Below are 26,148 nucleotides of genomic sequence, written 5' to 3'. Positions count from 1 at the left end.
GCTCGCCCTGTCCAACACTCAAATTAATGCGTATTGATTTTTATTTAGTTATTTATTTATTTATTTTTCTCCCTGTTCCATTTGCCACGTCTGTCCTTTTTCCCAGTACTTTTCTTTCTCCTCCTCTCCTCGTTCATCCTGTTCAGGCCGGAATATTACGAAGTCATTTCTCCCCGCTATTTCTGTCTTCAAAATCCGTTTCCTCTGTTCTGTTTAATTGAACCAGTTAAAAAGCATAATTAGCATTTAAATCTCTCTTCTACAGGAACACCCCCCCCCATATTGGTTACACACTCTCTCTCTCTCTCTCTCTCTTGCTCGCTCACTCACGCTCTCTCGCTCTCTCGCACGCACTCTCCGCTCGCTCAGTTTCTCCATGTCTCTGTCGCTACGGCAACCAATGCTTTTTCCCACTCTGACACACTCGGGCTCTCTCCGTCTCTCTTCCACTCCCTCCATCAGCGGCGGAGAGGTAGGCATGGGGACCGATAGCGGTCTTCAGATGCATGCGTGTGGGTCTTTCGCTTTATTTCGTGTGTAGTGATGTTGATAGCTTTAGGCAGTGGCTGGAGTTATTGCCCGCGTCGGGAGCTGGATTAATGCGCGCTGGATGTGTCCACAGGTGTGTGTGGGTGCCTCTGTTAGATTGGGGGGGCTGAGCATATGGTATATGTGTGAGTGCAAAACGCTTTGTTTATTGAATTTCCAGTCAACAGTGGTTGTATATAAGTTCGTTTTTTCAGCAGATGTTTCTAAGATTAGTTAGAAGGTATTACGTTTGTATTAGGAAGGGGAAAGTCAAAGGGAAATAAGTGCATGAGTTTCCAAAACTGTTGCAAAGAAAACAGGATTCCTAACAACCACCTGTAAGATCTGGTAGACCACCAAAACTGTCCCCATCAGATAAGCAGCGCTTAAAGCTTCGAGAGAGAGGAGAAAATCAAGCTGCTTCAGATCTGAAAACATCCACATCCATCCTTCCACTGTGAGAAGACGACTCAGTGCTGTTGGTCTGAAAGGATGTGTAGCTGTGAAGAAGTCATAACCGAGAAAAGGAAACAGACACATCGAGCAAAGAAGCTGCTGGTGTTCTCGGAGCAGTGGACTGACCACCCCAGAGTCCAGACCTCAACATCAAATGTGGGATTACTTGGAGAGGACGAGGCAGAAAGTGCAACCAGCTTCTAAGACTGAACTTTGGAGGAGTGGAAAGACACCCCTGCAGATTTCTCTGCAAGCAAGTCTCGCAAAAAGAATGGAAGCTATAATAAGGGACTAAATACTGGAAAATAATGATATGCTTAGTAGTTGAGGAGGTTTCTGTGAAATATACCATCGCAGTCCAAAGAAAAAAATCTGATTTTGACTTTTCTGCATCATTTGAGCGCGGCCGCTGTCCTTCTCAGTTTGGGGAAATTTTATGATAAATGGACGAACAGAAATGCTACAAAATTGCTTGGAATAAAATGGCTTTGCATTAACGTACATAGAAAATAAAGAAGGTTTTTGCCCTCTCCTGTAAACTTACGATTTTGGAGATACTTGTTTGTCTTTGTACAGTGCTGAATGTTTTCAGCTTCCTCCTGATGCGGGAAAATGCTTATTATTTCTATTAGTAATGACCTGCTTCACAGGAAATTACATAAATGATGGTGTCTGACGTGTGTGTGTGTGTACGTATATACGTATATATATATATATATGTATATATATAGACAGATATAGCTATGTGTAGATATATATAAATAGCTACATATATACTGCATATCGCTGCTGTTGGGACAAAACCTCAATAGATTTTTGTCGTTTTTCAGGTTTCGACAAAATTTGAAAATGCCTGTTGTCCTTTACATTGTGTAGAAATTTCATGATGAATGGGCCAAAAGAAACGGCCCAGAATGACTTGGAAAAAATTCTGGTTCCATTGACTTACATTAAAAGTAAAGTATGTTTTTTCCTTTTCCTGTGAAGTTACCATTTTGGAGATAGGAGGTTTTGTTCCGACAGCAGCGACATCCTATGTTACAGTGGAAGTGAGTTGATATTTATGTTCACTGTATGACTGTAAAGTGTGTGTGTGTGTGTGTGTGTGTGTGTGTGTGTGTGTGTGTGCGCTGCTCCATCTTTCTCCACTCCAGCCATCTGTTTATGGTCCTTCAGTAAAAGTGTCAGGACTGAGCCCCCCCCCTCCCCCCTCATATGAAATGAATGGAGGAGCCGGGAGCCAGTGAAAAGAGCGGAGCGATGGAGCGATGGTAAGGAAAAGAGAGAAGTAGTGTTTAACACAGGCGCTCACACTCATAACTCTTATTTATATAACTTATTACGTGATCTTTCACCTCTGACTGTAAATGGCTGTCATGAATTATAGACCATTAACTGCAATTTCTGCTCGCTGTCTTTTCTCTGCACTGAGTACCAACAGCTTCACTGTTCCCGTCTAACCAGATCACTCTTTCACTCTTTCACCCTCGATTCATCCTCCCTTCCTTCTGTTCCTTATTTATCCTTCCCTTCTTCCCTTTTTTCTTCCTTTGTCCTTTCTTCATCCTCTTCCTGCTCTTTTGCCTTACTTCCTTCATTTTCTCCTCATTCTTGCTTTCATTCTTACTTTTCTTACCTTCTTTATTTTCCTTCCTATTCCTTCCTTATTCCTATCTTTCTTCTTATCCTCGTTTTCCCTTCCTTCTGTCCTTTCCTTCCTCTCTTCCTTCCTTCCTTACTCATCTTCCTTTTTGTTTCCCTTCTTATTTTTGTCATCTCAATTCTTTCTTCATTGTCTTCCTTCCTTTTTGTCTTCTTTTTCCTTCCTTTCTTCCTTATTTTTGTCCATTATTCCTTTCTTTCTTCTCATCCTCCTTTTCCCTTTCTTCTGTCCTTCCTTCCCTCCTTCCTTCCTTCCTTTCCTTCCTCTTTTCCTTCCATCCTTCCTCTTTTCCTTCCTTTTTCCAATCTTTCCTTCACTTATTTCTTCCATCCTTTCTTCTTTCTTTTCTACCTTCCTTTCTTCGCTTATTTTTGTCCTTTCTTTCTTTCTTTGTTTCTTTCTTTCTTTTCCTCCATCCTTTTTTATTTCCTTCCTTTCTTTCCTCTTTGCATCCATCCATCCATCCATCCCTCCTTCCGTTCCCTCTTAGCTCCATCTCTGGACCGACCCCTCTCTGGTGCCTCCTGCTGGTTGTCGTTGTTACTCACCCCGCCTCCTGCCAAGAGGAGGCGGGCCACATGCAACTGTCCGTCACTGCTCAGGCCACGCCCACTCCGCTCTGGGCAGTGGACTGGGGCCCAACACAGCCGCTGGAGGACGAGACGCATCACCTCCTGTCCAGCCAGGAAACTGAGGGGGCCAAGGCTGCCACACCCGAGGCGTGGCCTCACCACTGGAACACGCCGGCCAACCAAACCCAGCAGCTGCTGTCCATCGAAGCTAGAGACTCGGGAGAGGAGCCAGAAGAAGAGGCGGAGGAGAAAGACACTGAAGAAGGTGGGGCACCTGGAGCAAAGGTCTAGCTTTCTAAAGGACTCCATTACCCATAATGCTCCTATCTCACTCATCCTACCTTCATGAGTCTTGCTTGACAAGATCTTTGATTGTTCTAGTAGTTCGTCAGCAGTTCAGTCAGAAACACTAACGTTGATGACCATAAGCGAAAGAGAACCTAAACAGATGAGCTTTATGGGGATTCAGTCATGCTAACTGGCTATTTGCATTCATCGTTGGCCTCACTGGCCTGTTTTCGGTCAAGCTGTTCTTTATCTCTTCATCAATTCTCAACTCCTCCCAACAGCGTGTCCATTCATCACTCCCGTTCTCTCAGCTGATTCATTCGGCTTCTCGCCCCATTTTTCTGTCACTTTTATTTATTTCCCAATCCGTTTCTCATTCCCTCTCTTTCTTTCTGCAGTGGATCCCCAGTTTAGTGTGACCATAACTGTCTCGCCTTTGCTAATTCTCTCATTCACAGCTTTCATTTCTCTCATTAAAGCACTCAGGCAAAATGTTGCTAACAACAAGTGAAATTGAGTGTCCACTAACTATTGCTGTGTCAATTGAATCACGCTAACTGCCTACTGTTTTACTAGCCACATTAGCATGTTTATTTACTACCCAATTAGTTTGTTCTTTCTTTCTTTCTTTCTTTCTATAGTTTGTATTCATTGTTAGCCACATTAGCATATTTATTTACTTCCCAATTAGTTTTTTCTTTCTTTCTTTCTTTCTATAGTTTGTATTCATTGTTAGCCACATTAGCATATTTATTTACTTCCCAATTAGTTTTCTTTCTTTCTTTCTTTTTTTCTTTCTTTCTTTCTATAGTTTGTATTCATTGTTAGCCACATTAGCATATTTATTTACTTCCCAATTAGTTTTTTCTTTCTTTCTTTCTTTCTATAGTTTGTATTCATTGTTGGCCACGTTAGCATGTTTAGTCGAACTATTCCTTCAAGCAAGAGGAGGGATTCAGTTCAGTCATTTGCTGTGCCACGGTTTTTTTTATTCCTTTATTCCTAGTAAATCTATGTGACCATAGCTCGTCTTCGCTAAGCCACATTAGCTTTTTAAGTTATCAGTTCAGTCAAAAACGCTAACAAACAAAAGTTGTGTTGCTAACAGTGAGCTAAGTGAAATTAAATGTCTATTAATTAGCTTTACGGAGATGGAGTCATGCTAACTGTCTACTTGTTTGTATGCTTAGTTAGCCACATTAGCATGTTTAGTCAAGCTATTCTTTTAAAAGGAAGCTAGTTTTATGTCTTCAAACTCGTTTTTTTTCAGCCGTGTGTTCATTTAACACCATTTTCTTCATTTTTCTGTCCCCTTTATTTATTTCCACCATTTTATTCCCTCTTTCTTTCTTTCTGTAGTGAATCCCCAGTTGTAAGTGATCATATCTTGTCTTTGCTGATTCTTTCAGTAAGAGCTGCCACTCATGTTAATGTTGTAATTAGTAGTTCAGTTGAAAATGTGAAAAATTGTAAAAGGAAATGTTCGTTAATTAGCTTTGTGGAAATGGAGCCGTGAAAACTGGCTACTCATTTTGTATTCATAGTTAGCCACATTAGCGTGTCCAAGCTAATCAGGCTAGTCCTGTAAGAGGAAAGGTTCAGTTTTGTCAGCTGCTCATGACGCTGTAGCTGCTTTTATCTCTTCATCAGTTCTCAGCTCCTTTCAACCGTTTATTCAGTTTATCTGTCCCTTTATTTATCTTTTTACTTCTTTTATCCTTCCCTCCTTCCTTCCTTATTCTTTCTTTCTTTCATTCCTTCCTTCATTCTTTTTCCTTTCCTTCCCTCCTTCCTTCCTTCCTTCCTTCCATCTTTATTTCTTTCTTTCCCTGCTTCTTTCTGTCTTTCCTTCCTTCCGTCTTTCTTTCTTTCTCCTTTCCTTCCTTCCTTTCATCTTTCTTTCTTTCTTTCTTTTTCTTTCTTTCTTTCTTTCTTTCTTTCTTTCTTTCCTTCCTTCCTTCCTTCCTTCCCTCCATCTTTCCTTCCTTCCATCTTTCTTTCTTTCTTTCTCCTTTCCTTTCCTTTCCTTCCTTCCTTCCTTCCATCTTTATTTCTTTCTTTCCCTGCCTCTTTCTGTCTTTCTTTCCTTCCTTCCGTCTTTCTTTCTTTCTTTCTTTCCTTCCTTCCTTCCTTCCCTCCATCTTTCCTTCCTTCTATCTTTCTTTCTTTCTTTCTCCTTTCCTTTCCTTCCTTCCTTCCTTCCATCTTTATTTCTTTCTTTCCCTGCTTCTTTCTGTCTTTCTTTCTGTCTTTCTCTCCCTCCTTCCGTCTTTCTTTCTTTCTTTCTTTCTTTCATCTTTCTTTCCTTCCTTCCTTCCTTCCATCTTTCTTTCTTTCCTTCCTTCCTTCCGTCTTTCTTTCTTTCTTTCTCCTTTCCTTCCTTCCTTCCTTCCTTCCTTCCATCTTTCTTTCTTTCCTTCCTTCCTTCCGTCTTTCTTTCTTTCTTTCTTTCTTTCTCCTTTCCTTCCTTCCTTCCTTCCTTCCATCTTTCTTTCTTTCATTCTTTCTTTCCTTCCATCTTTCTTTCTTTCTTTCCTTCCTTCCTTCCTTCCATCTTTCTTTCTTTCCTTCCTTCTTTCCTTCCTTTTCTTTCTTTCTATCTTTCCTTCCTTCCTTCCTTCCTTTCTTTCTGTAGTGAATCCTCAGTTCTGTGTGATCATATCTTGTCTTTGTTCACTCTTACAGGAAGAGCTGTCACTCATGTTAACGCTGTAGTTAGTAGTTCAGTCGAAAGCTGCTAACAGTCTCAGTGAAAGGGAATGTTTACTAATTAGCTTTATTAGCTGGCTACTAGTTTGCTTTCGTAGTTAGCCACATTAGCATGTCTGGCCGAGGTATTTCTTTAAAAGGAAAGATTCAGTTCAGTCATTCCAGCTGCTTATGACACTGTAGCTACTTTTATCTCTCCCACAGTTCTCAGCTCCTTTTTATCCTCCGACTGCTCTCCGTATTGTGTTCACTCAGTACTTCCATTTCTCTTAGCTGGGACTGCCTTTCTGATCCTTTGTGCTTTGTGTCTTTTCTCTTCATTTCCCTGTCACCTTTATTTATTTCCCAATCCGTTTTTATCCCCTCTCTCTCTCTCTCTCTCTCTCTCTCTCTCTCTATCTCTCTCTCTCTCTCTTTCTTTCTCTTTTTCTTCCTTTTTCTTTCTGTAGTGGATCCCCAGTTCTATGTGACCGTGACTATCTCGTCTTTGCTGATTCTCTCGGCGGTCATCATCTCAGCCAAACTCTGGTGAGGCGGCTTCAGCACTTAATCTGTCCTCACTGCACCGTCGCACGTCTCCACACACTGCCTTTATGTGTGTGTGTGTGTGTGTGTGTGTGTGTGTGTGTGTGTGTGTGCGTGTGTGTGTGTGCATGTTTGTGTGTGTACACTCAGTTTGATAATGCCAGCGTTCGCACGCCAGATTTTCCTGCAGTTATCTCTCAGTGGAAGCATTACAGAGGGAGTTTCACAGCTCTGTGAGGTTGTCAGGAGCGCCAACATTAGATGTTCTAGCTCTGTGTGGAAGCCTTGGCTGTGTTTTTTATTGTGGAGCTTTAATCCGAATCAACGTACAGGTCCAGATTATCCAGTATGATTGGAATGAGGATGCAATGGCATGGGTGTAACTTTTATTTTTGGAAAAACTATTGGTGATAAGGATAAGGACCTGGAAAGAAAAAACAGGGAAATTTAGCTAAATAAACCAATGGGATTGCCCTAAAAGTTCCACGATTGCTAGTTAGCATTGTTTGACATTGTATAGCGTTGATTAACCTTTTTTACAGTAGCCATAAAATGAAATGTCCACCTGTTTTGGAGGTCTCTTAGCTGTGCTCTGCATTTTTTCTTCAGGAATGTGGATGGAAATATGCATGATTCACCAAACCGGAAGCCAAGCCAACATTAAAAAAAAAAATGTTTACTTGCAATTTGGTATCAAGAAAGCCAAGGTTTTGACCATCTTAGTGAGGGTTATGGGTTGTTTTCACAGCAGGGGGTTGCCACCCCTCCTTTTTCACCCCTTGTTGCTCACGAGCAGCTCAACAACATTTCAGACACAGGGATAAAACAGTGTCCTAGTTAAGCTGATAAGTTTTACTCAGAACTAAAAGTTACTATGGAAAATATTGAATTTGGTTACGTTAATGAAAAATCACTGGGTTGATTTCCATTCTGCAGGTGGAATGACCACCAGGGGACCTGCACAACAAGGCTACAGTTAAAGTTGACCTTTTTTACCTCGTTAGTCCATGTCATGTCTCTATATTGTGCACAAATCATCACATCATTTAAAAGAAAAAATATTGTTTTCTTTTCATTTTCCATAATTGTCCATTAATTTTCCAATATTACTTTTACCCGCCTGTAAGGGGTAAAGCCTAGGCTGCGGCCGAAGTAGGGCGGGTCCTCGGTAGGACTGTCCTATGAAGACTCCTTAGTAGCCTGTTGGTCACACAAATGAAACAGTCCTAACGAGGCTGCGTGGTGACGTCACCAAAAAGGTCCTGCATCTTGCAATAGCGGCGCGAAACTTGTGAGGGAACTGGTGAGAAATGGAGCCCGTTGCATTGTGTTTATTGCTGTGGTAGCTAAGATGTCAAGAAGCTTACGTAGTACGATAAACTACATATATACAAATACTTCTGATTAAACAACAATATATGGACGAATTCTTTAATTAATGAGTCATTTTACGCTTTATAAGGTAATGAAGATGAATTCAAGGACGTGAACAGCTTGCATTTCGCAGTTTTCCGACATTTTCGTGATGCTGTTTTTTTTTCCTTTGCGTCGTTTGTGCACAGAGAACTGTGGGTAACTGAAGGCCTCGAACGATACAGTTGCGTCCTCGAAATCACTCAGAATGTAGGCTGCATTTCTAGGCTGTATACAAAGCGTCCTTCACTTTGGAACGGCCTTCTATGACGTAGCGGCCGAGAAATACAGCCTAGGCTTTGGAATGCAGCTACAGTCTACAGTGCAGACATTATCTACAGTACAGTCTACAGTACAGACATTACAGTACACCAGCAAGTCTTTCACCTACCACTCCCACCCCCACCACCCCCACCAAGCATTGAAAGAAAATGCTCAGCTAGCTCAGAGACCCTGATTTATGTTTACCTAACAACGTATATCTGTGGTTATATAAATAGGATATGATGGACAATCCCAAATATTACTCAGCGTACAAAAATGATTTGGGTAATATTGCGAGAAAAGACAGGCACATGAAGCTCATCGTTGTAACGTTTGCTTGTAACATACCTATCTAGACTAACAGCTCTCGCAAACTCCATATATAAGATGGTGAAATAAGATATTATCCGTCACTACGCTGGAAAATTTGTCTCAATAACCTGTTATCAGGTAGCACTCACCCACTGCTCTCCTCTGCTCAGAAATAAACTTAATGATTAGCTCCTGTCTCCATTATCGCAGCACTCAACAACAGCACTCTGCTTTATTTATTGTCAGTGAACTGCATAGCCGCCAGTACATCACATGTCAATTTGATTAATGACTAAAGACACTTTTCCACATGGCCGAGATGTATTTAGAAAGTGTTTGGACTGCTGTCTGCCACCAGCTATTACATGAACGATTTTCAACAGACGACACTTTAAAAAAGTGGTGGGGACATGTCCCCAGCGTAACTTGAGCCTATCAGTCTGAGAAGAGTCTTCTCTGGTCCCAGAAGTCTTTTGAGGCTAGGCCATTGAATGATATGAGAACAGTATCTCAATATGAAGTTTGTTATTATCAACAATTACACTTTTTTAGATGTAAGATCTTCTTGCTGATCTTGTATGACTTCTAATATTTGATTTGTGATACGTGTAACTATAGCTGCATATAGGGGTCATTCCATACCAACCCACCTAGCCCTCCCAGGTCATGTCATGGATTTTCTTTAAAAAAAAAAAAACATGTGAAAACATCTATTAAATTTATGGGACCCTGCAAAATCTAATATCTGTACTCCGAATACTTTTTTAGTTATGAAGTTTTGAAGTTTGGCCCTTTTCATCATTTTTGCGGTTCTGTGTATGTGCACTCTAAGCCTCGACAGTTGCTTATTTTTTGCTGGATTGGGTTGATATTTATACTGAACTACCTGACCACTACTACCTAAGGAAATCTGCAACATGTATTCATGTAAATATTTGTTGCTGAATGTTTCACAGTAATTTAAAAAATATTTTCTTTCTGAATGAAGAAACTTTAATTTTCAAAAATTAATATCTGCACTAGTTTTCACTTTCATGCAACCAGATTTTGAGTCTGTGCAGTATTAATATAGTTCTGTCAAATCTACAAGTTATTTGGTCTGGCATAAAAAGTGAGTGCCGCAGATCTTGCTAAACATAGCTTCGTTGCTGAAAACCCAGTTTTTAAGATATTTTGACTGTGTATTTTCCCGCCAAAGGATAATTTGAATTTGCTTGAAACTTTTTTTTATGGGAAGGTGTTGAAATTTATCGCTGATACATAAAAAAAAAACAGATGTTGTATTAGTCCTTCATCATTTAATAATTGATTGAAAATAGCTAATTTGTCATACTTTTCACAGGCAGTAATATTACATTCGGTGGTTTTATTTCATAGGTGAATATTTGCACTATGTTGACTTCAAGGTTTTCTGTCTCTGTGTGATACCTGTTGATGCTGTGTTTCACTGGGTTCATGAAATGTGCGATGTATTGGCTTGATTTGTTGCACACTAGATGATATCATCTTGATGCATTTTTGTGGATGGTTTTAGTTTTATACACAGGAAAAGATGTAACATTCCTTGTGCTGTTGGTACGGGATTTCGCACAGCAGCCAAACCTCACTGCCAGATGCAAGTACTCATGCCCAACAACCTAGCATATCTAACAACGACAACAAAAAAAGATGCCTTCGTGAGCTTTTCACAAGTGGGCACATTCCTTCATCAGTGTCTCGTGGAATTAAGCCCACAACACCTCCGGAAGGCTCAACAGTGGTGTCTGGCATCTCAGACCCACCCGCCTCCATGCTCACGACGGATTAGAACACATGTCGATATCAGAGACAACAACAGATACACCTCAAGATACGCCCAAGCATTGCTGAAAGACGTCCCCTCAAAAGGCATGGTTCAATGCCAGTCCATCTGGGTTCTTCAGACATACTTAGGCCTATTTGCTGGTGTCTCTAAGTATGCCATCTTCAGCCGTTCTTATACCCGTAGATTTAGGTGGCTTTACCTATGGCCTCCTTAGCTATACCCATGCCATGTCGATGCAGTCTCTAGGTATCCCAAGGTCCAGAACATCATACCAACTTCCAAAACATCTTGCAACAACAGGCTTCTTCATGTAATGCAAGTTAATTCACATGCCTCCAAGTAATCTGTTAAGCCACCTAAATCTGTGGGATATAAAAATGGCTGAAGATGGCATAATGAGAGACACCAGCAAGTAGGCCTAAGTATAGCTGAAGATCCCAGATGGACTGGCATTCAAACATGCTTGTTGTGGGGACGTCTCTCAGTAATGCTTGAGGTGTATCTGTTATTGTCTCTGATATTGACATGTGTCCTAATCCATCGTGAGCATGGAGAGGGGTGGGTCTGGGGCGCCACACACCATTGTTGAGCCTCCTGGAGGTGTTGTGGGCTTAATTCCACTAGACGCCGATAAAGGAAGGTGCCCGCTTGACAACCCCTGTAAAATGCTCACAAAGGGATCTTTGTTGTTGTTGTTGTCAGTATTGTTAAGTACCAGTGTAATGGTCATAGTGCACCCTGTTGTGTTATATTTAGGCTATGCTGTTAGGTATGAGCACTTGCATCTGACAGTGAGAGGTCTGACTGCTATATTAAGTCCCGTATCAATAGCACTAGGAATTCCACGTTTTCCTGTGTATAACTAAAATTGTGCCCACACTCGGAGCAAGATGGTATCATTCGGTATGCAACAAATCAAGCCATTCCAAGCTGTAACATGCAAATTTCCTGAACCCAATGAAACACAGGTGCAATAGGTATCACACAGAGATAGAAAGTGAACATAGTACAAATATCTACCTCTGAAATAAAACCACTGAATGTATTATTACAGTCAGTAAAATGAGCTATTTTCAATAAATTATTAAACGATGAAGGACTAATATAACATCTGTAATTTTTTTCATATACCAGCAAGGCTTTTTAACACTCTGCATAAAAAAAAACTTTCAAGCAAATTCAAAGAACTCTTCCTGGGAAAATATACAGTCGAAATATCATAAAAATGTGGGTTTTTAGCACTTAAGCTGTATTAATCAAGATCTGTGGCCCTCAATTTTTTATGCAGGACTAAATAACTTCAAGATGTGGTAGAACTGTAATAATACTACACAAAATCAAAATCTGGTTGCAAGAAAGTGACAACAAGTGGAGATATTAATTTTTGAAAATGAAAGATTCTTCGTTCGGGTAAAAATTTTAAAAATTCATAACTATAGAAGTACTTCGAGTAGAGTTATAGGATTTTACAAGGCCCTATGAATTTAATAAAAGTTTTCACATGATTTTTTTGTTCAAGAAAGTCCATTACAAGAACTGGGAGGGGTAGGTGAGTTGGTATGGAATGACCCATAGTCTTTTAGGACATGGGCCCTGTTCGCACCTGGTCTTAATATGCACCTCAAGCGAATCTGATTGGTCTCCAAGGACCACTTATAATCAGATTTTGACTGGAGGAGGGGAACCACCAGGTTTTATTACATCAGTCTCTCACTGCATTTGTCGTCGAACAAAAATGTCCAGCAAATCCTTGTTGCTGAGGCAACTTGCGGTGTTGTGAAAAAGTATTTGCCCCCTCCTGGTTTCTTTTATATTTTGCACATTTGTTGCACTTTATTGTTTCAGGTCTTAAAACTAAATTCAATATAAGACAAAGATAACCTCAGCAAACAAAACGTACAGTTTAGTTAAGCGATTAAGTGATTTATTTTACTCAAGTGAAAACATTATCCAGCACCAACTGGCTCTGGGTGAAAAAGTAGCCCCCTTAGTCCAAATTTAGTTAATAATTGGGCTCAATTTGAGTGACCTCTTTATTTTAAATACAGGGCATCAAACAATGACGTAACCATGCTCATAAGATTTTTACTTATTTTTAATTGTTAAAAAACATCGCATACAGTTTTTTGTTGCAAGGGCTCAATAAAATGAGACACACCCAGGCTTGATTACTGCCAGCCCTGTTGAATGTGAATATCACTTAGATAGAACCTTTTCAGCAGTGCGAAGTAGGCTAAAAGGTCTCCACAAGCAGCACACTATGTTGCGATCAAAAGAAATGCCGGAGGAAAAGTTATTGAAATTTCAGACTCCAGAAAACCACAGTGAGAGCCATTATCTCCAAATGGAGGAAACTTGAAGTGAATCTTTCCAGAAGTGGCCAGCCTACCAAAATTCCCCCAAGAGCTCTGAGACGACTCATCCAGGAATTCACAAAAGAAACCAGATGAACATCTAAGGCTCTGCAGGCCTCACTCACCTCAGATCAGATCAGAGTTTATGATTCCACCCTTAGAAAGAGACTGGGCAAAAATGGTGTCCATGGAAGAATTCCAAAACAAAAAATCACTGCTAACTAATAGGAATATAAAGTCTTTTCTCTTATTTGTCAAAAAAAAAAAAACACCCTAAGCCTTTTGGAATAGTGTTCTGTGGACTGATGCATCGAACATGGTACATTTTGGAAGACAGTGGTCCTGTTTTGTCTGGTGTAAAGCCAACAATCACAGCACTTGACAGTAAGAATATTATACTAACAGAAAAACATGGTGGTGGTGGTGTGGGGGTGCTTTGCTGCTCCAGGGGGGATTTGCCATTATTGACAGAACCATGAATTCTGCTCTCTACCAGAAAATGCTGCAGGACAACGTTGGGTCATCAGTCTGTGATCTGATGCTCAGGGGTAATTGAGTTATGCAGAAAGACAATAAACAAGAGCGAGTCTGCCTCTGAATGGCTCAAAAGAAAGAAAATTGAGGTTTTGAAATGGCCTGACCTGAACCCCATTGAGAAGGAATGACAGGACCTTAAACAAGCAGTTCTTGCTCACAGGTCCTCCAGTGCGGCTGAATTAAAGCAATTCTGGATAGAACAGCAGGGCAAAATTCCTTCACAGCAGTGTGAAAGACTGATCTCCAGTTATAAGAAGCATTTGGTTGCAGTTGTTGCACTTAAAGGTGGCACAGCCAGTTATTTAGTGGGGCAGTTACTTTTTCATGATGATGTTGCAAAACGTTTTTCCTACAATAAGTGAAATGATCATTTTAAAACTGGGTTCTGGTATTATTAGTTTTACAAATTGAGGAAAAATAAGGAAAACAGGTGGGGGCAAATACTTTTTCACAGCACTGTATAAAATGCTACAAGCTCACAAACTAGCCACAAGCTAGCATGCTAGTCACGATACAGTGATACAGTAATGCTATGCTACGATGCAATTCGATTATAAGTTCTATTGTTACATCCTTTCATCCTGACCCTCTCTGAAAGTGGTTTGAGTGATCGGGTTACGATGTGTTTCCGAGATGCACTGGACTGTGCTTAACACCGTCCACTTCTGATCAGATCACCCAAGATGATCATCTAAATTTGTAGCTTCAGTTACAGAAACAGACAGCATCTTTTATGTGTATATATATATATATATATTCTTACTCTAAATTTGATGCCTGTAACTTGTTCCAAATAAGTTGGGACAATAGCATGTTTACCGCTGTGTTACATCACCTTTCCTTTTCACAGTGATCAGTAATAATTTGGGAACTGAGGACAGTTGTGAAAGTGGAATTCTTTCCTATTCTTGCTTTATATAACACTTCACACAACAATGTCTAGATGGTAATATATGTTGCTCCAAAATTTGACAAACGCTGGCTTTGTAACTTTATGCTGGTAACAGTTAGGATGGTCTTTTTCCAAGTTGGCCTGGAGAACACATTTTGAAAGGTGGACTCGTCAGACCACAGCACACGTTTCCACTTTTAGTCTATCTCAGGAGAGCTTTAGCCCAGAGAAGTCGGCGGAGTTTCTGGATGTCGTTGATTTATGGCTTCTGCTTTGCATAGTAGAGTCTTAACTTGCATTTGTAGATGCAGCTTTGGACTGTGTTTGCTGAAAAGAGTTTTCCGAGGTATTCCCAAGCCCATGTGGTTATATTCTTTACAGAAACATGTTGGTTTTTAATGCACTGCCATCTGAGGGATCAAAGGTTAACACTGGTTTTCAGCCTTGCCCTTTACTCACAGGGATTCTCTGAATCTTTCAATAATGCGATGGGTAGTAGATGGTGAAATCTCTAAATTCCTGGCAAGTGTAACAAGAAACGTTGTTCTTAAACTGTGGTGACTGATCCTTTCGTGAATGCTTACACCCAATCATGATGGTATCACCTGTTACCTGTTCACTAGTGGGATGTTCCAAAACAGGTGTTTTTTAAACATTCCACAAACTTACATTCACAAAATTTACAGAAGTCTTGCATTGCCCCTGCCCCAACTTTTTTTGAAATGTGTTGCAGGCTTTAAATTTAAAATTAGCGTACAGTTACAAAAATTAAATACCTGTAAAAGACAGTTTAGAAATCACTGCTTTTGGTTTTTATTTGCCTTTTCACCTTCTGTCCCAACCTTTTTGGAAATGATCGAACCTACTTTCATCTATTTTAGCGATTTCGGTTTTGAAATAACTCGGGATGCGGCGGCACAACACCACCATAAACACAGAACCAATCAGCCAATAGTGACGTCATTGCATCATCTCATCGAGTGGTTCTGCCTTCCTGAGCGCAGTTAGTTAACCGTTTCGAGGAAACTGCCGAGAACGGTTTGTAAGCTTTACGTGCCGGACCGTTTCCGTGTGGAACGGTTACTCTCCGTGCTCAGTGGAAAAGAGGCCTATGTAAATTTGATTTTCGCCCAAACCGTCGCTTTAGCACAGTCTGATTCCATTGCCCAGAGGATTAAGTGGCCGAGTAGTTTCGGTCAGTTTAGGTACGTGAACATTCATGAGAGATTTAAACTACTTACGCAGATCAAGCAGCATCCCTTATTGTGGAATTAAACTGAGTCACTACCGATTTGTTGTGCCTCTGCTGACATGCTGATCAAACGAACGCACATACATACATGCTCTCTTCCTCTCTCTCTCAGTCTCTCTGACTCTCTCTCTCTCTCTCTCTCTCTCTCTCTCTCTCTCTCTACATTATGCATTCTCTCTGCGCCAGCCTTCTGCTCTCCTAACAACCCTCCGCTGTTTATTGCTTCTCACTCCGAGCAGAACCTGATCTAGCTCCTCACTCTGAGTGCGAGTGTGTGTGTGTGTGTAGCATGAATATTGCATGAGCACGGCTTGGTGAGTGTGTTTGTGTGTGTGTACCTGTGGCTCTCAGTCCATCTCATATAATGACTGCTGACTGTAATTTGACAAATGTAAACCCCACAATTAGCCCCAGCGTCTGCCTCTTTCTTCCTCTCTCTCTGTTTCTACCTAATGATAGTGTTTTTGGCTGAAGACACGGAGCGCATTAACCTGCACTCGGTGACACTGAAAATGTGTACGCTGGGCAAGAAAAAGACAGCGATAATTATTGAAAACATTTTTTCGTTGTTGATAGGGTTTGAAGTAATAAAATGATTATGCCGTCTATTTCTGGTGTGGTTGATGTTATGCCCATATAAGGAAGTCCAGGTCTAAGCTGTTTTTCTCTATGAGAAAAATGAATGGCATTTTTGAAAACCGTCATGTCCTGTTTTTAAAAAATGTTCCAAATTTGACCCATTTTGTTCTATAAACATTTCCCACAACTGTTGCTGGACCCTGTGAATTATGAGGCTGTTTAGCGGTCTAAATACAAATACAAAAAGCTGCAAGCTAACACCTCTGCACATTGAATTGATGTTGCATGAAAGTAAGGCCCAGTCCCATTTCACCCCTCACCCTGACCACTTATCCCTCAGCCCTCCGTTTTGTGCATTCACGTCTAGGGGTAGGATGTCCTGATTTTCGTCGAGATAGAGGGGTAGGGTGAGGTGTTGGGGTTACATGGCCCTCCAAACTGAGGTTTTTCACAGACACTCCAAACAGAGTGTTGTGAGAAAAAATGAAAAACCGGCAAGATGGCTGAACAAGAGACCAAAGAAACCCACAAATGTGAGAATTTTCTCTGTTAATAAATTATGATAACCACTGCATTTTCTTAGTTTAATGTCGTTTTAATGTATTATGGTCCTTTTCTTCATATCAAGCATAAAAAATCGCTAGTAGTGTGCTAACGTCTCAGTAGCTAGCTAGCTAAATTTCCCATTCCACCTTAAATACTCCAGCAGTTCTGACACCTGAAGCGCCAGAATGTAACTGCTGCTCCATTTGAGGTGGAACAGTAAAATCTGAAAAAGAAGCTGGTGAATATCTGACTTCAGCTTCATATCACTGTAGAATTAGGGGTGGGCGATAATAAATAATTGCCCCCTCTTTGAAGTCATATGATGCCCTAAATGTAACTAAAGCCCAGCAGTGAGGAGCTGAACTTTACCCTCCTCTGCTGTCACTGCAGACTGGCAGGGTCGCCTACAGAGCAGCGCTAGTAGCTGTTAATGAAGTAATGCTCTTTTTATTTGAGGGTCCCATTTCATAGGGGAGATTTCAACCACTACCCCTTGTAACTCAGTTCCAAGGGGCAAGATGACACTCAAAAACAAGGGGTAGGGGTAAAAAAAAAAAATGGGATTGGGCCTAAGTCTACGATTAAACTTAAACACTATTATATACCAACACCGTCAACTCGAATTGTAGGCTACTGCTGCCAAAATCATGTAATCAGCATGCTTGATATATTTTGCAGCTCTACATGGGGGTATTTTGGTGAGGCTGCCTTTGGTGAGGTCTAATATCAGTTCAGTGTGTAACAGTGATGGCTTGTATGTAGCAACATTCATATTTCGACGCTTTACAGACCTCGTAATTCAGAAGGTATAGTGATGTTCATAGGAAAAAGGTAAGTTTTGCAAAACATATGAAGTTTAGAGTGTTTTAGTTTATCACAAGGAAAAAAACATAATTTATTTTTCTATAGAGAAAAAAAAACACTTAGACCTGGAGTTCCTTACTATACAATGACCCAACTTCAGTCGTCTATTATCAGCAAAGACTTAAACTTTGAAGAGTTGTTACTATGGTACACTAGGTGGCGATATGCGCTTAGTGTCATTCACTAGATAAAGTAAAAGAGCCCTAGCTGTTCACTCACACCTGCACAAACCAGTGGGACAATATTTCCTCCTTATCACCTTTATTAATTTGTATAAAAATTCACACTTATTTCAAATTTGATGCCTGCAACACATTCCAAAAAAGTTGGGATGGGGCAATGTAAGACTGGGAAGTTTGTGGAATGATAAATACCTGTTTTGGAACTTTCCACAGGTAAACAGGTGAATAGGTAACAGGTGACCTTCCACCCCTCAGACGGCACTGCATTAAAAACAGACGTGCTTTTGTAATGAAAGGAACCACTTGGGCTCAGAGATACTTCGGAAAACCCTTGTCAGTAAACAGTTTGTTGCTGCAAGTTAAGCTGCATATCAACAACATCCAGAAACGCTGCCGATTTCTCTGGGCTGAAGCTCATCTGAGATGGCCTGACGCAAAGTGGAAATGAGTCCAACTTTCAAAGTGCCTGTCATGGTATGGGGTGTTTGTGCCACTGGCATGCACATCTGTAAATACATATTAAATATATAAATATTATTAATAGTAAATAAATATTAAATATTATTATTCTTCTCAGTCGTCTTATTCTAAAATCTTCATTTTCTATCCTGACTAGTGATTTTGTATGTTACACCACATCACACTGTTTTCTTCAGGTTTTAAAATACTACTGAGCAGCAGTTAGAAATGCACCTAGTGATTACGGTGCTTGCAAGGTCTTTATCACTATTATTCTTTTTTTCTTCCTTTTCTTCTTTTTCTTCTTTTTCTTCTCCTAATGCACTTAATACAGCTTGGGCTGCCTAACAGACTCCGTTCAAACACCGTACAGATGATTTCAGTGAGACATGCTGTTTTTTATTTAGATAACTTTTACACTTTTTACATATTTTAGATCAAAATTATTTTCCCATACATTTGTGGGGTGGAATCTTCCACAGCTGATGATGTCATAATGTGCTTGAAGCTGATTGGCTGAGTGCTGCTCTCTCTTTCAGGCTTTGTATGGCTTTATAAGCTCGTCTTCTATCTTTCTTTCTCTTTCTCTCTTTTTTCGTTCTTGTTTTTCTTTTTCCTCTCCTCTCTTTTTCTTTCTTTTTCTCTTTTTTCTTTCTCTTTCTTTCTTGTTTCTCTTCCATTCTTTCTTTTCCTGTTCTTTTGTTTTGCTTTTTTCGTTTTTCAGTTTGAATTCAGATCATTCTTTTTTTTCTTCCTGCCTTCGTTCTTTATTTCTTTTCTTCTTACTTTCTTTCTAATTCTTACTTTTGTTTTCTTCTTTCCTTCCTTTTTTTGTTTCTTTTCTGTCTTTTTCTTCCTTTGGTCCATCCTTCCTTTCTGTCTTTGTTCATTTGTCCTTTCTTTCTTATTTCTTCTTTTTCTCCCTACCCTCCTATCTTTTTTCTTTCTTTCTTTCTTTGCTGTTTTGTTGCTTTTGAATATTTTCTTGCCTTGCAGGCTCTGTGTTTCCTTCAGGAAGTGCAAATCTAGTTATCAATAGATATTGATTTAAAAATATATTGTGATGAGGTTTTTGGCCGGTCCTATGCTTTACCATCTCTCTCTCTCTCTCTCTCTCTCTCTCTCTCTCTCTCTTGATCTGTACATCAATGATCTCCCATGTTCTGTTTCTCTCACTGGCTCCCTCTCTCTCCCTCTCTCTCTCTCTTTCTCTCCCTCTCTCTCTCTTTCAGCTATGACCGCTCTCTCTCTCAGCGTCCTCCTCCTCTCTCGCTCGCCATCCCTCGCTCTCTGGCCCAGGAGGACAGCAGGCAGACACTTCACAGCACCCCCTCCTTCCCTGACAGAGAGAGGTACAGAGACTGTGCGTGTGCGTGTGTGTGTGTGTGTGTGTGTGTGTGTGTGTGTGTGTGTGTGTGTGTGTGTGTGTGTGTGGATGCCAGCGCTGATTTGTTGTATATGTGTGTGTGTGGACTGAAGTGTGTGTGCATTACAGAGGACACAAGCATACGTGCGAAAAAAAGAACTAAAAATGAAACGAAACGCATCGTTTATGCTTTCAAATTGGTTTGCATTTATTTATTTAGAATGTCTGCACATGAATATGCGCATATTTCTGTTTTCAGTGGCAGCAGATTTGGCTGCCCATACTGAACAGCAGAGAGAGAGAGAGAGAGAGAGAAGGAGAAAAGAGAAGAGAAAGGAGAGCTGAGAGAGAGAGAGAGAGAGAGAAGGAGAAAAGAGAAGAGAAAGGAGAGCTGAGAGAGAGAGAGAGAGAGAGAGAGAGAGAGAAGGGGCAGAAACAGGACAAAGAGAGAATGAAAAGGGGAGCGGGAGAAAAATAGATAGAGAGGGGACAGAGGCAGGAGAGAGAGTAAAACGAGAGAGATACAGATAAAAGTGAGAGAGGAGATAGGAGAGAGAGGGAAAACAGGAGCGAGACAGGAAAGGGAGGGAGTTGCAGAGACAGAAGATAGAATGGAGGGGTTTACATAGAACAGAAAAAGAAAGAAAACAATAAAAGCTAACATTAGAGAGAGAGAGGAGAGAAAGGGAGAGGAGAGAGAGACCAGAGGGGCAGAAACAGGAGAAAGAGGAGAGGGAGAGAAAGAGATAAAGAGAGGACAGAGGCAGGAGAGAGAGTGAAACGAGAGAGAGAAATAGAGAAAAGAGAAGAGAGAAAGATGAGAGTAGAAGAAGACAGAAAGAGAGAGGGTGAGAGGAGAGAGAAAAGAGAAGAGAGATAGAGAGAAATGTAGAGGGCGAGAGAGAGAGAAAAGAGAAGAGAGATAGAGAGAAATGTAGAGGGCGAGAGAGAGAGAAAGGGAGAGGAGAAAGAGAGAGCAAAAGGGAGAGAAAAAAGAAGAGAGAAAGAGATGAGAATAGAGGGAGAGAGAAAGAGAGAACGAAAGGGAGAGGAGAGAGAGAGAGAGAGCAGAAGGGAGAGAAAACAGAAGTGAGAGAGAGAGAGAGAGAGAGATGAGAGGGGCAGAAACCAAACAAAATAAGAATGAAAAGAGGAGAGAGAAAGAGGGGGACAGAGGCAGTAGAGAGAGTGAAACGAGAGAAAGAAACACAGAAGCGAGAGAAACAGAAAGAAAAAAAAAGAAAAAAGGGGGCGAGAGATAAAGAGAGGGAGCCAGAAGAGAGAGGGGTGCACCAACAGAAGATACAATGGGGGGGGGGGCCCAGACAGAAAAGAGAAAGAAAGAAAGAAATAAAATAAAAGCTAACATGAGAGAAAGAGGAAGACAAAAAAACAAAGGGGCAAGAGAGAGCCAGAACAAAGGAGAGAGAAAAGAGAGTGAGGGAAAAATAGAAAGTACAAAGAAAAAATTGTATATTGCAATTTTATTTTTTTGTGATAGTATATTATACATCATATATTATATTATAGAACAATATTCTTTGTGAAGCTTTGGCAATACAGTAGTATTTTGGCCATCCCAGTGAAGAACCTCAAACTGAATTGATGAAAGAAAGAGAGAGAAAGAAAGAAGAGAGAGACAAAGACCGGAGAGAGAGTCATTATTATTATTGTTATTTATCGTTGTTGTTGTTGTTGTTGTTGTTAACTCTACCTCGGCTCTTTCTCTGTCTCTGAATATGTTCAGCAACCAATTCATTCCCTCTCTGTTCGCTGCTGCTGCTGGATTAGATACAGTCACACCAATAAAGCCTGAATCACACTGAACTGAACTGAATTGACGAGAGAGAGAGAGAGAGAGAGAAAGAGAGACAGGAGAGAGTGAGAGGACGGAGAGAGACAGGAGAGAGTGAGAGGACGGAGAGAGACAGGAGAGAGTGAGAGGATGGAGAGACACAGGAGAGAGTGAGAGGACGGAGAGAGACAGAAGAGAGTGAGAGGACGGAGAGAGACAGGAGAGAGTGAGAGGATGGAGAGACACAGGAGAGAGTGAGAGGACGGAGAGATGAGAGAGAGTAAAAATGAGAAAAAGAGGCTGGCAAAGAAAAAATGAAGAGGGAAATGAAAGAGATGGACAGGAGAGAAAGAAATAGAGTGAGAGATCAATAGAGAGACAGGTGAGACAGGAAGAGAAAAGGTGAGACAGAAAAAGAAAGTGAAAGAGAGAAAGATAGAGACATTAAAAAATGGTGTAAGAGAGAGAGCGACACAAGAAAGAGACGAGAGAGAGAGGGACGTAGAGAGCAGAGAAAGAAAGGGAAGTTGAGAAAGAGAGAGAGAGAGAAAGAAAGAAAGAAAGAAGTGGTGAGAGAAGAGAGGACAGAGAAAGGAAAGAAAGAAAAAGAAAAAAGAAAGTGGTGAGAGAGAAGACAGGAGAGAAAGAAAGAAAAGGAAAGAAAGAAAGAACGAAAGAAAGAAGTGGTGAGCAAAGAGAGGATACAGACAGGAGAGAAAGAAAGAAAAGGAAAGAAAGAAAGAACGTAAGAAAGAAGTGGTGAGCAAAGAGAGGATACAGACAGGAGAGAAAGAAAGAAAGAAAGAAGTGGTGGGCAAAGAGAGGATAGACACGACAGAAAGAAAGAAGTGGTGAGAGAGAAGAGAAAAGGACAGAGACAGGAAAGAAAGAAAGAAAGAAAGTGATGAGAGAGAAGATAGAAGGATAGAGACAGTAGACAAAGAAAGAAGGAAAGAAAGAAAGTGATGAGAGAAAATAGAATGACAGACAGGAGAGAAAGAAAGAACGAAAGAAAGAAAGAAAGAAGTGGTGAGCAAAGAGAGGATAGAGACAGGAGAGAAAGAAAGAAAGAAAAAGAAAGAAAGAAGTGGTGAGAGAGAAGATAGAAGGATAGAGACAGGAGAGAAAGAAGGAAGGAAAGAAAGAGTGATGAGTAAAGATAGAATGACAGGAGAGAAAGAAAGAAGGAAAGAAAAAGAAAGAAGTGGTGAGCGAAGAGAGGATAGAGACAGGAGAGAAAGAAAGAACGAAAGAAAGAAAGCGGTGAGCGAAGAGAGGATAGAGACAGGAGAGATAGAACGAAAGAAGTGGTGAGAGAGAAGATAAAAGGAAAGAGACAGGAGAGAAAGAAAGAAGGAAAGAAAGAGTGATGAGAGAAGATAGAATGACAGACAGGAGAGAAAGAAAAAGAAAGAAAGAAAGAAGTGGTGAGCGAAGAGAGGACAGAAACAGGAGAGAAAGAAAGAACGAAAGAAAGAAAGTGGTGAGCGAAGAGAGGACAGAGACAGGAGAGAAAGAAAGAAAGAAAGAAAGAAAGAAGGGATGAGTGAAGAGAGAAGGACAGAGGAGAGAAGGAAAGCTGTAGAGGGAGAAACAGAGAGTGAGCCGGTGTGAAATCTCCCTCTTTCTCCAGTCGGGGGGATTTTAAAGTTAATCTCACGCAGGATAAACTCAGCTTTCCTCTGTCTTTTTTCCATTTTCTCTTCTTCTGTCGTTCTCTGTATGCAGGATTCCGGTGGTCAACCTCTGAGGAGCTGACCTCGCCGAGCTTTGTGACCATTTCCTCCAGGCATGGAGGAAACCGAAGGCCGCATGTGTGAACGATTTCGCAGACACGTGAACACACACACACAGACGGACACGAGAGGAGGTGAACGGAGGAGTGTGACTGAACATAAGGGCGTGTACATGTTTGCTCAATGGACAGCCACATGGACAGATGCAGAGATGGAAGGACAGCGTGTAATTTAAACCCAGAGGTCCAGGCCTGTAAATCTCTGACCTCACAATGATTCACAATTCGATTTAGCAAATGATTCAGTGCTTCATAAAATCTCAGATTTCACCACAATCAGATTCAATTCAGTTTAGCCAACAATTCAGTGCTTTATGAAATCTCACGTTTCACAATTTGATTCTGTTTGATTTAGTAAATGAATCCGTGCTTTATAGCGTCTCAGAATTCACCACGATTCAGTTCAATTTAGCAAACGATTCAGTGTTTTTTGAAATCTCACATTTCACAACTATTCAGTTCAGTTTGATTTGGCAAATGATTCAATGATTCATAAATGATTCAGTGCTTTATACCACAATTAGATTCAATTCGATTTAGCAAACCATTCAGTACTTCATGGAAACTGACATTTCACCACAATTCGATTAAACTCTTTATGTGCTTTATGAAATTTCAGATTTCATCCTAATTTGATTCAGTTGAATTTAGCAAGCTATTCGCTGCTTCATGAGATCTTAGATTTCACGATTCGGTTGAATTAGATTTAGCAAAAATTCTTTAGTGCTTTTTGAAATCTTAGATTTCACCATAATTTGATTCAGTTTGAAATATCATTTGATTCAGTGCTTCATGGAATCTCAGATTTCACCACAAATCAATTTGATTTGATTTAGCAAATGATTCAGTGCTTTATGAAATCTCAGAGTTCACCACAATTGGATTCAGTTCGATTTGGCAAACTATTCAGTGATATAGAGTTCTCTGATTTCATGATAGTTCAACTCCAAAGATTTAACAAACGAGTCATTGCTTTTTGAAATCTCAGATTTCACCACGATTCGATTAGGTTCAGTTTGATTTAGCCAACCACTAATCGATTCAATCTGATTTAACAAAGGATTCAGTGCTTTATGAAATCCTAGAGTTCACCACAATTGGATTCAGTTCAATTTAGCAAACTATTCAGTGTTGCATGAAATTTCAGATTTCACCAAGGTTCGTTTAGATTCAATTTGATTGAGCCATCGATTCAGTGCTTTTTGAATTGTCAGATTTCATCACAGTTTGATTCAGTCCGATTTAGCATAGGATTAATTGCTTTATTAAATATCAGATTTCACAATGATTTGATTCGATTTTGGATTTGATTCTTCTGGTACAGTTCAGAATCCGTTTTTTTAAAACACAATGAATACACAAACGTAACTAGAGATACTGTTTACACATTGTTATAGATTATAGGATTATAGACAATAAAATCAGTGCACAATTTTTGTGTATTTTATTTTGTAGAACTTTATTGAGCATTATCATAAATTCATTATAATGGATTCTAAATGAGCGCAGTGGAAGCAGCACCTCCAGTCTGATGTATTTTTACACTCCTGCCACTTTGAAATGTTTTTCGGATGCATTTGCGCCTCTCCGTTACATTTAGGTACTCGTTGCAGCCATTCACAAAAGCTTAATGAACACTACCTGCTTGCTCGGCTGTACCGTAATCATCACTATGAGTTTACAATCTCGGAGATATTAGTGTTCGGTTCCTTCTGTGGTTGCTCGTGTGTTCTGTTTGTTAAACACTACTGTGTAGCATTTATTAAGGCTCGATGAATGACTGCATCTTGGGCAGAGATAAATGTAGCCTATTTTTTTCTTAAGGTTCTGTATCTAGACTGTTCTGTTTTATATAGCTGTGTCACCCTTGGCAACAGCAAATGTGCTGATGTTTACCACTACAGAAACCCCATAAACTTGACGCTAGGAACACTTTCTGTAATTACTTTACACAAGTCTAATGCTGTTTTTTTTTCATGATTTTGTAATCGTGGATGCACGTCGGCAAACGTACCCTTGAAAGCTACATACTGTTCAGGGTCGTGATTATGACTTCATATTGCAGACGACTACAGTATGAAATGGTATCTCGACTGTCAGGATGATGTCTGAGATGAAAGCAGAGGATGAGGAATTTGACGTTGATGGAATATTCAGCCATCCTGGAGCTTTGCAAGAAGTATTTTGCTGGCAGAATGAAGGCTTTGTAAGACATATGGAGGCCTTATACTGATGCACGGGCCTAATTTTTGTAGATAAAAATTCCGAAGTTCTTCTGGCGAAGGGGTTTACATACAATATTTGAATAGGAATTTGACTCGTGGTTGAAACGTTACCCTGCATTCACATCAGCAGGTGACAAAGCACAAGCAACCAAGGCAGCGTGTAGCTGCAATTTAGCGACAAGCAACACGGCAACGAGTGACTAACTGGATAGGAATTTTGTCAATGTAAATGAAGTACGACATGGTGTAGCGACAATCTAGATGACTGATTCCATTTCATTTTTCAGACCATGGGTGTCCATTCTTTTCCGCAAAGGGTCAGTGCGGTTGCAGGTTTTCTTTCCACACAACCAGGAGCACACCTGATTCCACTTGTTTAATCAACTGGTCAGTCTTCAAACAACTGATCATGTGAGCTCCTCCTTTGTTGGAATGAAACCTGCGTCCACACTGGCCATTTGTAGATAAGACTGGACATCCCTGCCTTAGACCAGTCCAAGACACGATTGCCCAAGGTCCCCTACTCTCTTTGTTTTTGGTAGTTTTCCTGTTGTCGTGCGAGACATAGAAGAGAAACTTATGTACCGTATAAACAAAACAGCCATACACAGTAGACGTTTGCCGCCCACAAGCGACAAGAGTGGCCTCAAATACCCACAGAGACAAACTCGGGGCAACATTAGCAACTTTTCATGTCCTAATGTGAACGTACAGTTAGGATCCAGGCAAAGATTATGGAGGGTAAGGGCAGAATGTATTAGAGCTCAA

The 26,148-nt window shown here is 40.5% G+C and overlaps 1 protein-coding gene across 2 annotated transcripts; it reads left to right on the top strand.

Moving 5' to 3' along the window:
* The first annotated feature begins 24 nt into the window (after positions 1-24).
* Positions 25-25,084, top strand: LOC118824467 (PILR alpha associated neural protein). Of its 2 annotated transcripts, XM_036594642.1 has the most exons (6): positions 25-472; positions 2,139-2,255; positions 3,138-3,484; positions 6,666-6,744; positions 19,432-19,551; positions 23,089-25,084. In XM_036594642.1, the coding sequence occupies exons 2-6, from the start codon at positions 2,209-2,211 to the stop codon at positions 23,108-23,110; spliced, it is 615 nt and encodes a 204-aa protein (XP_036450535.1). In that variant the 5' UTR covers positions 25-472; positions 2,139-2,208; the 3' UTR covers positions 23,111-25,084. The 2 variants fall into 2 exon arrangements, with proteins under 2 accessions (XP_036450535.1, XP_036450542.1); XM_036594649.1 differs by lacking the exon at positions 25-472 and having other exon boundaries at positions 2,008-2,255.
* Positions 25,085-26,148: the final 1,064 nt, after the last annotated feature.

The sequence above is a fragment of the Colossoma macropomum genome, unplaced genomic scaffold (assembly GCF_904425465.1).
Source record: "Colossoma macropomum unplaced genomic scaffold, Colossoma_macropomum, whole genome shotgun sequence".
NCBI lineage: Eukaryota > Metazoa > Chordata > Actinopteri > Characiformes > Serrasalmidae > Colossoma > Colossoma macropomum.
The sequence above is the reverse complement of the archived record's forward strand: the minus strand, read 5'-3'. Positions and strand labels throughout refer to the sequence as shown.

Excerpts from the sequence above, each read along its gene's own strand:
- LOC118824467 (XM_036594642.1), top strand. The coding sequence starts at position 2,209 with ATGGAGGAGCCGGGAGCCAGTGAAAAGAGCGGAGCGATGGAGCGATG. Across the intron at positions 3,485-6,665 it reads GGAGAAAGACACTGAAGAAG|TGGATCCCCAGTTCTATGTG; the intron begins GTGGGGCACCTG and ends TTCTTTCTGTAG. Across the intron at positions 19,552-23,088 it reads TCCTTCCCTGACAGAGAGAG|GATTCCGGTGGTCAACCTCT; the intron begins GTACAGAGACTG and ends CTCTGTATGCAG.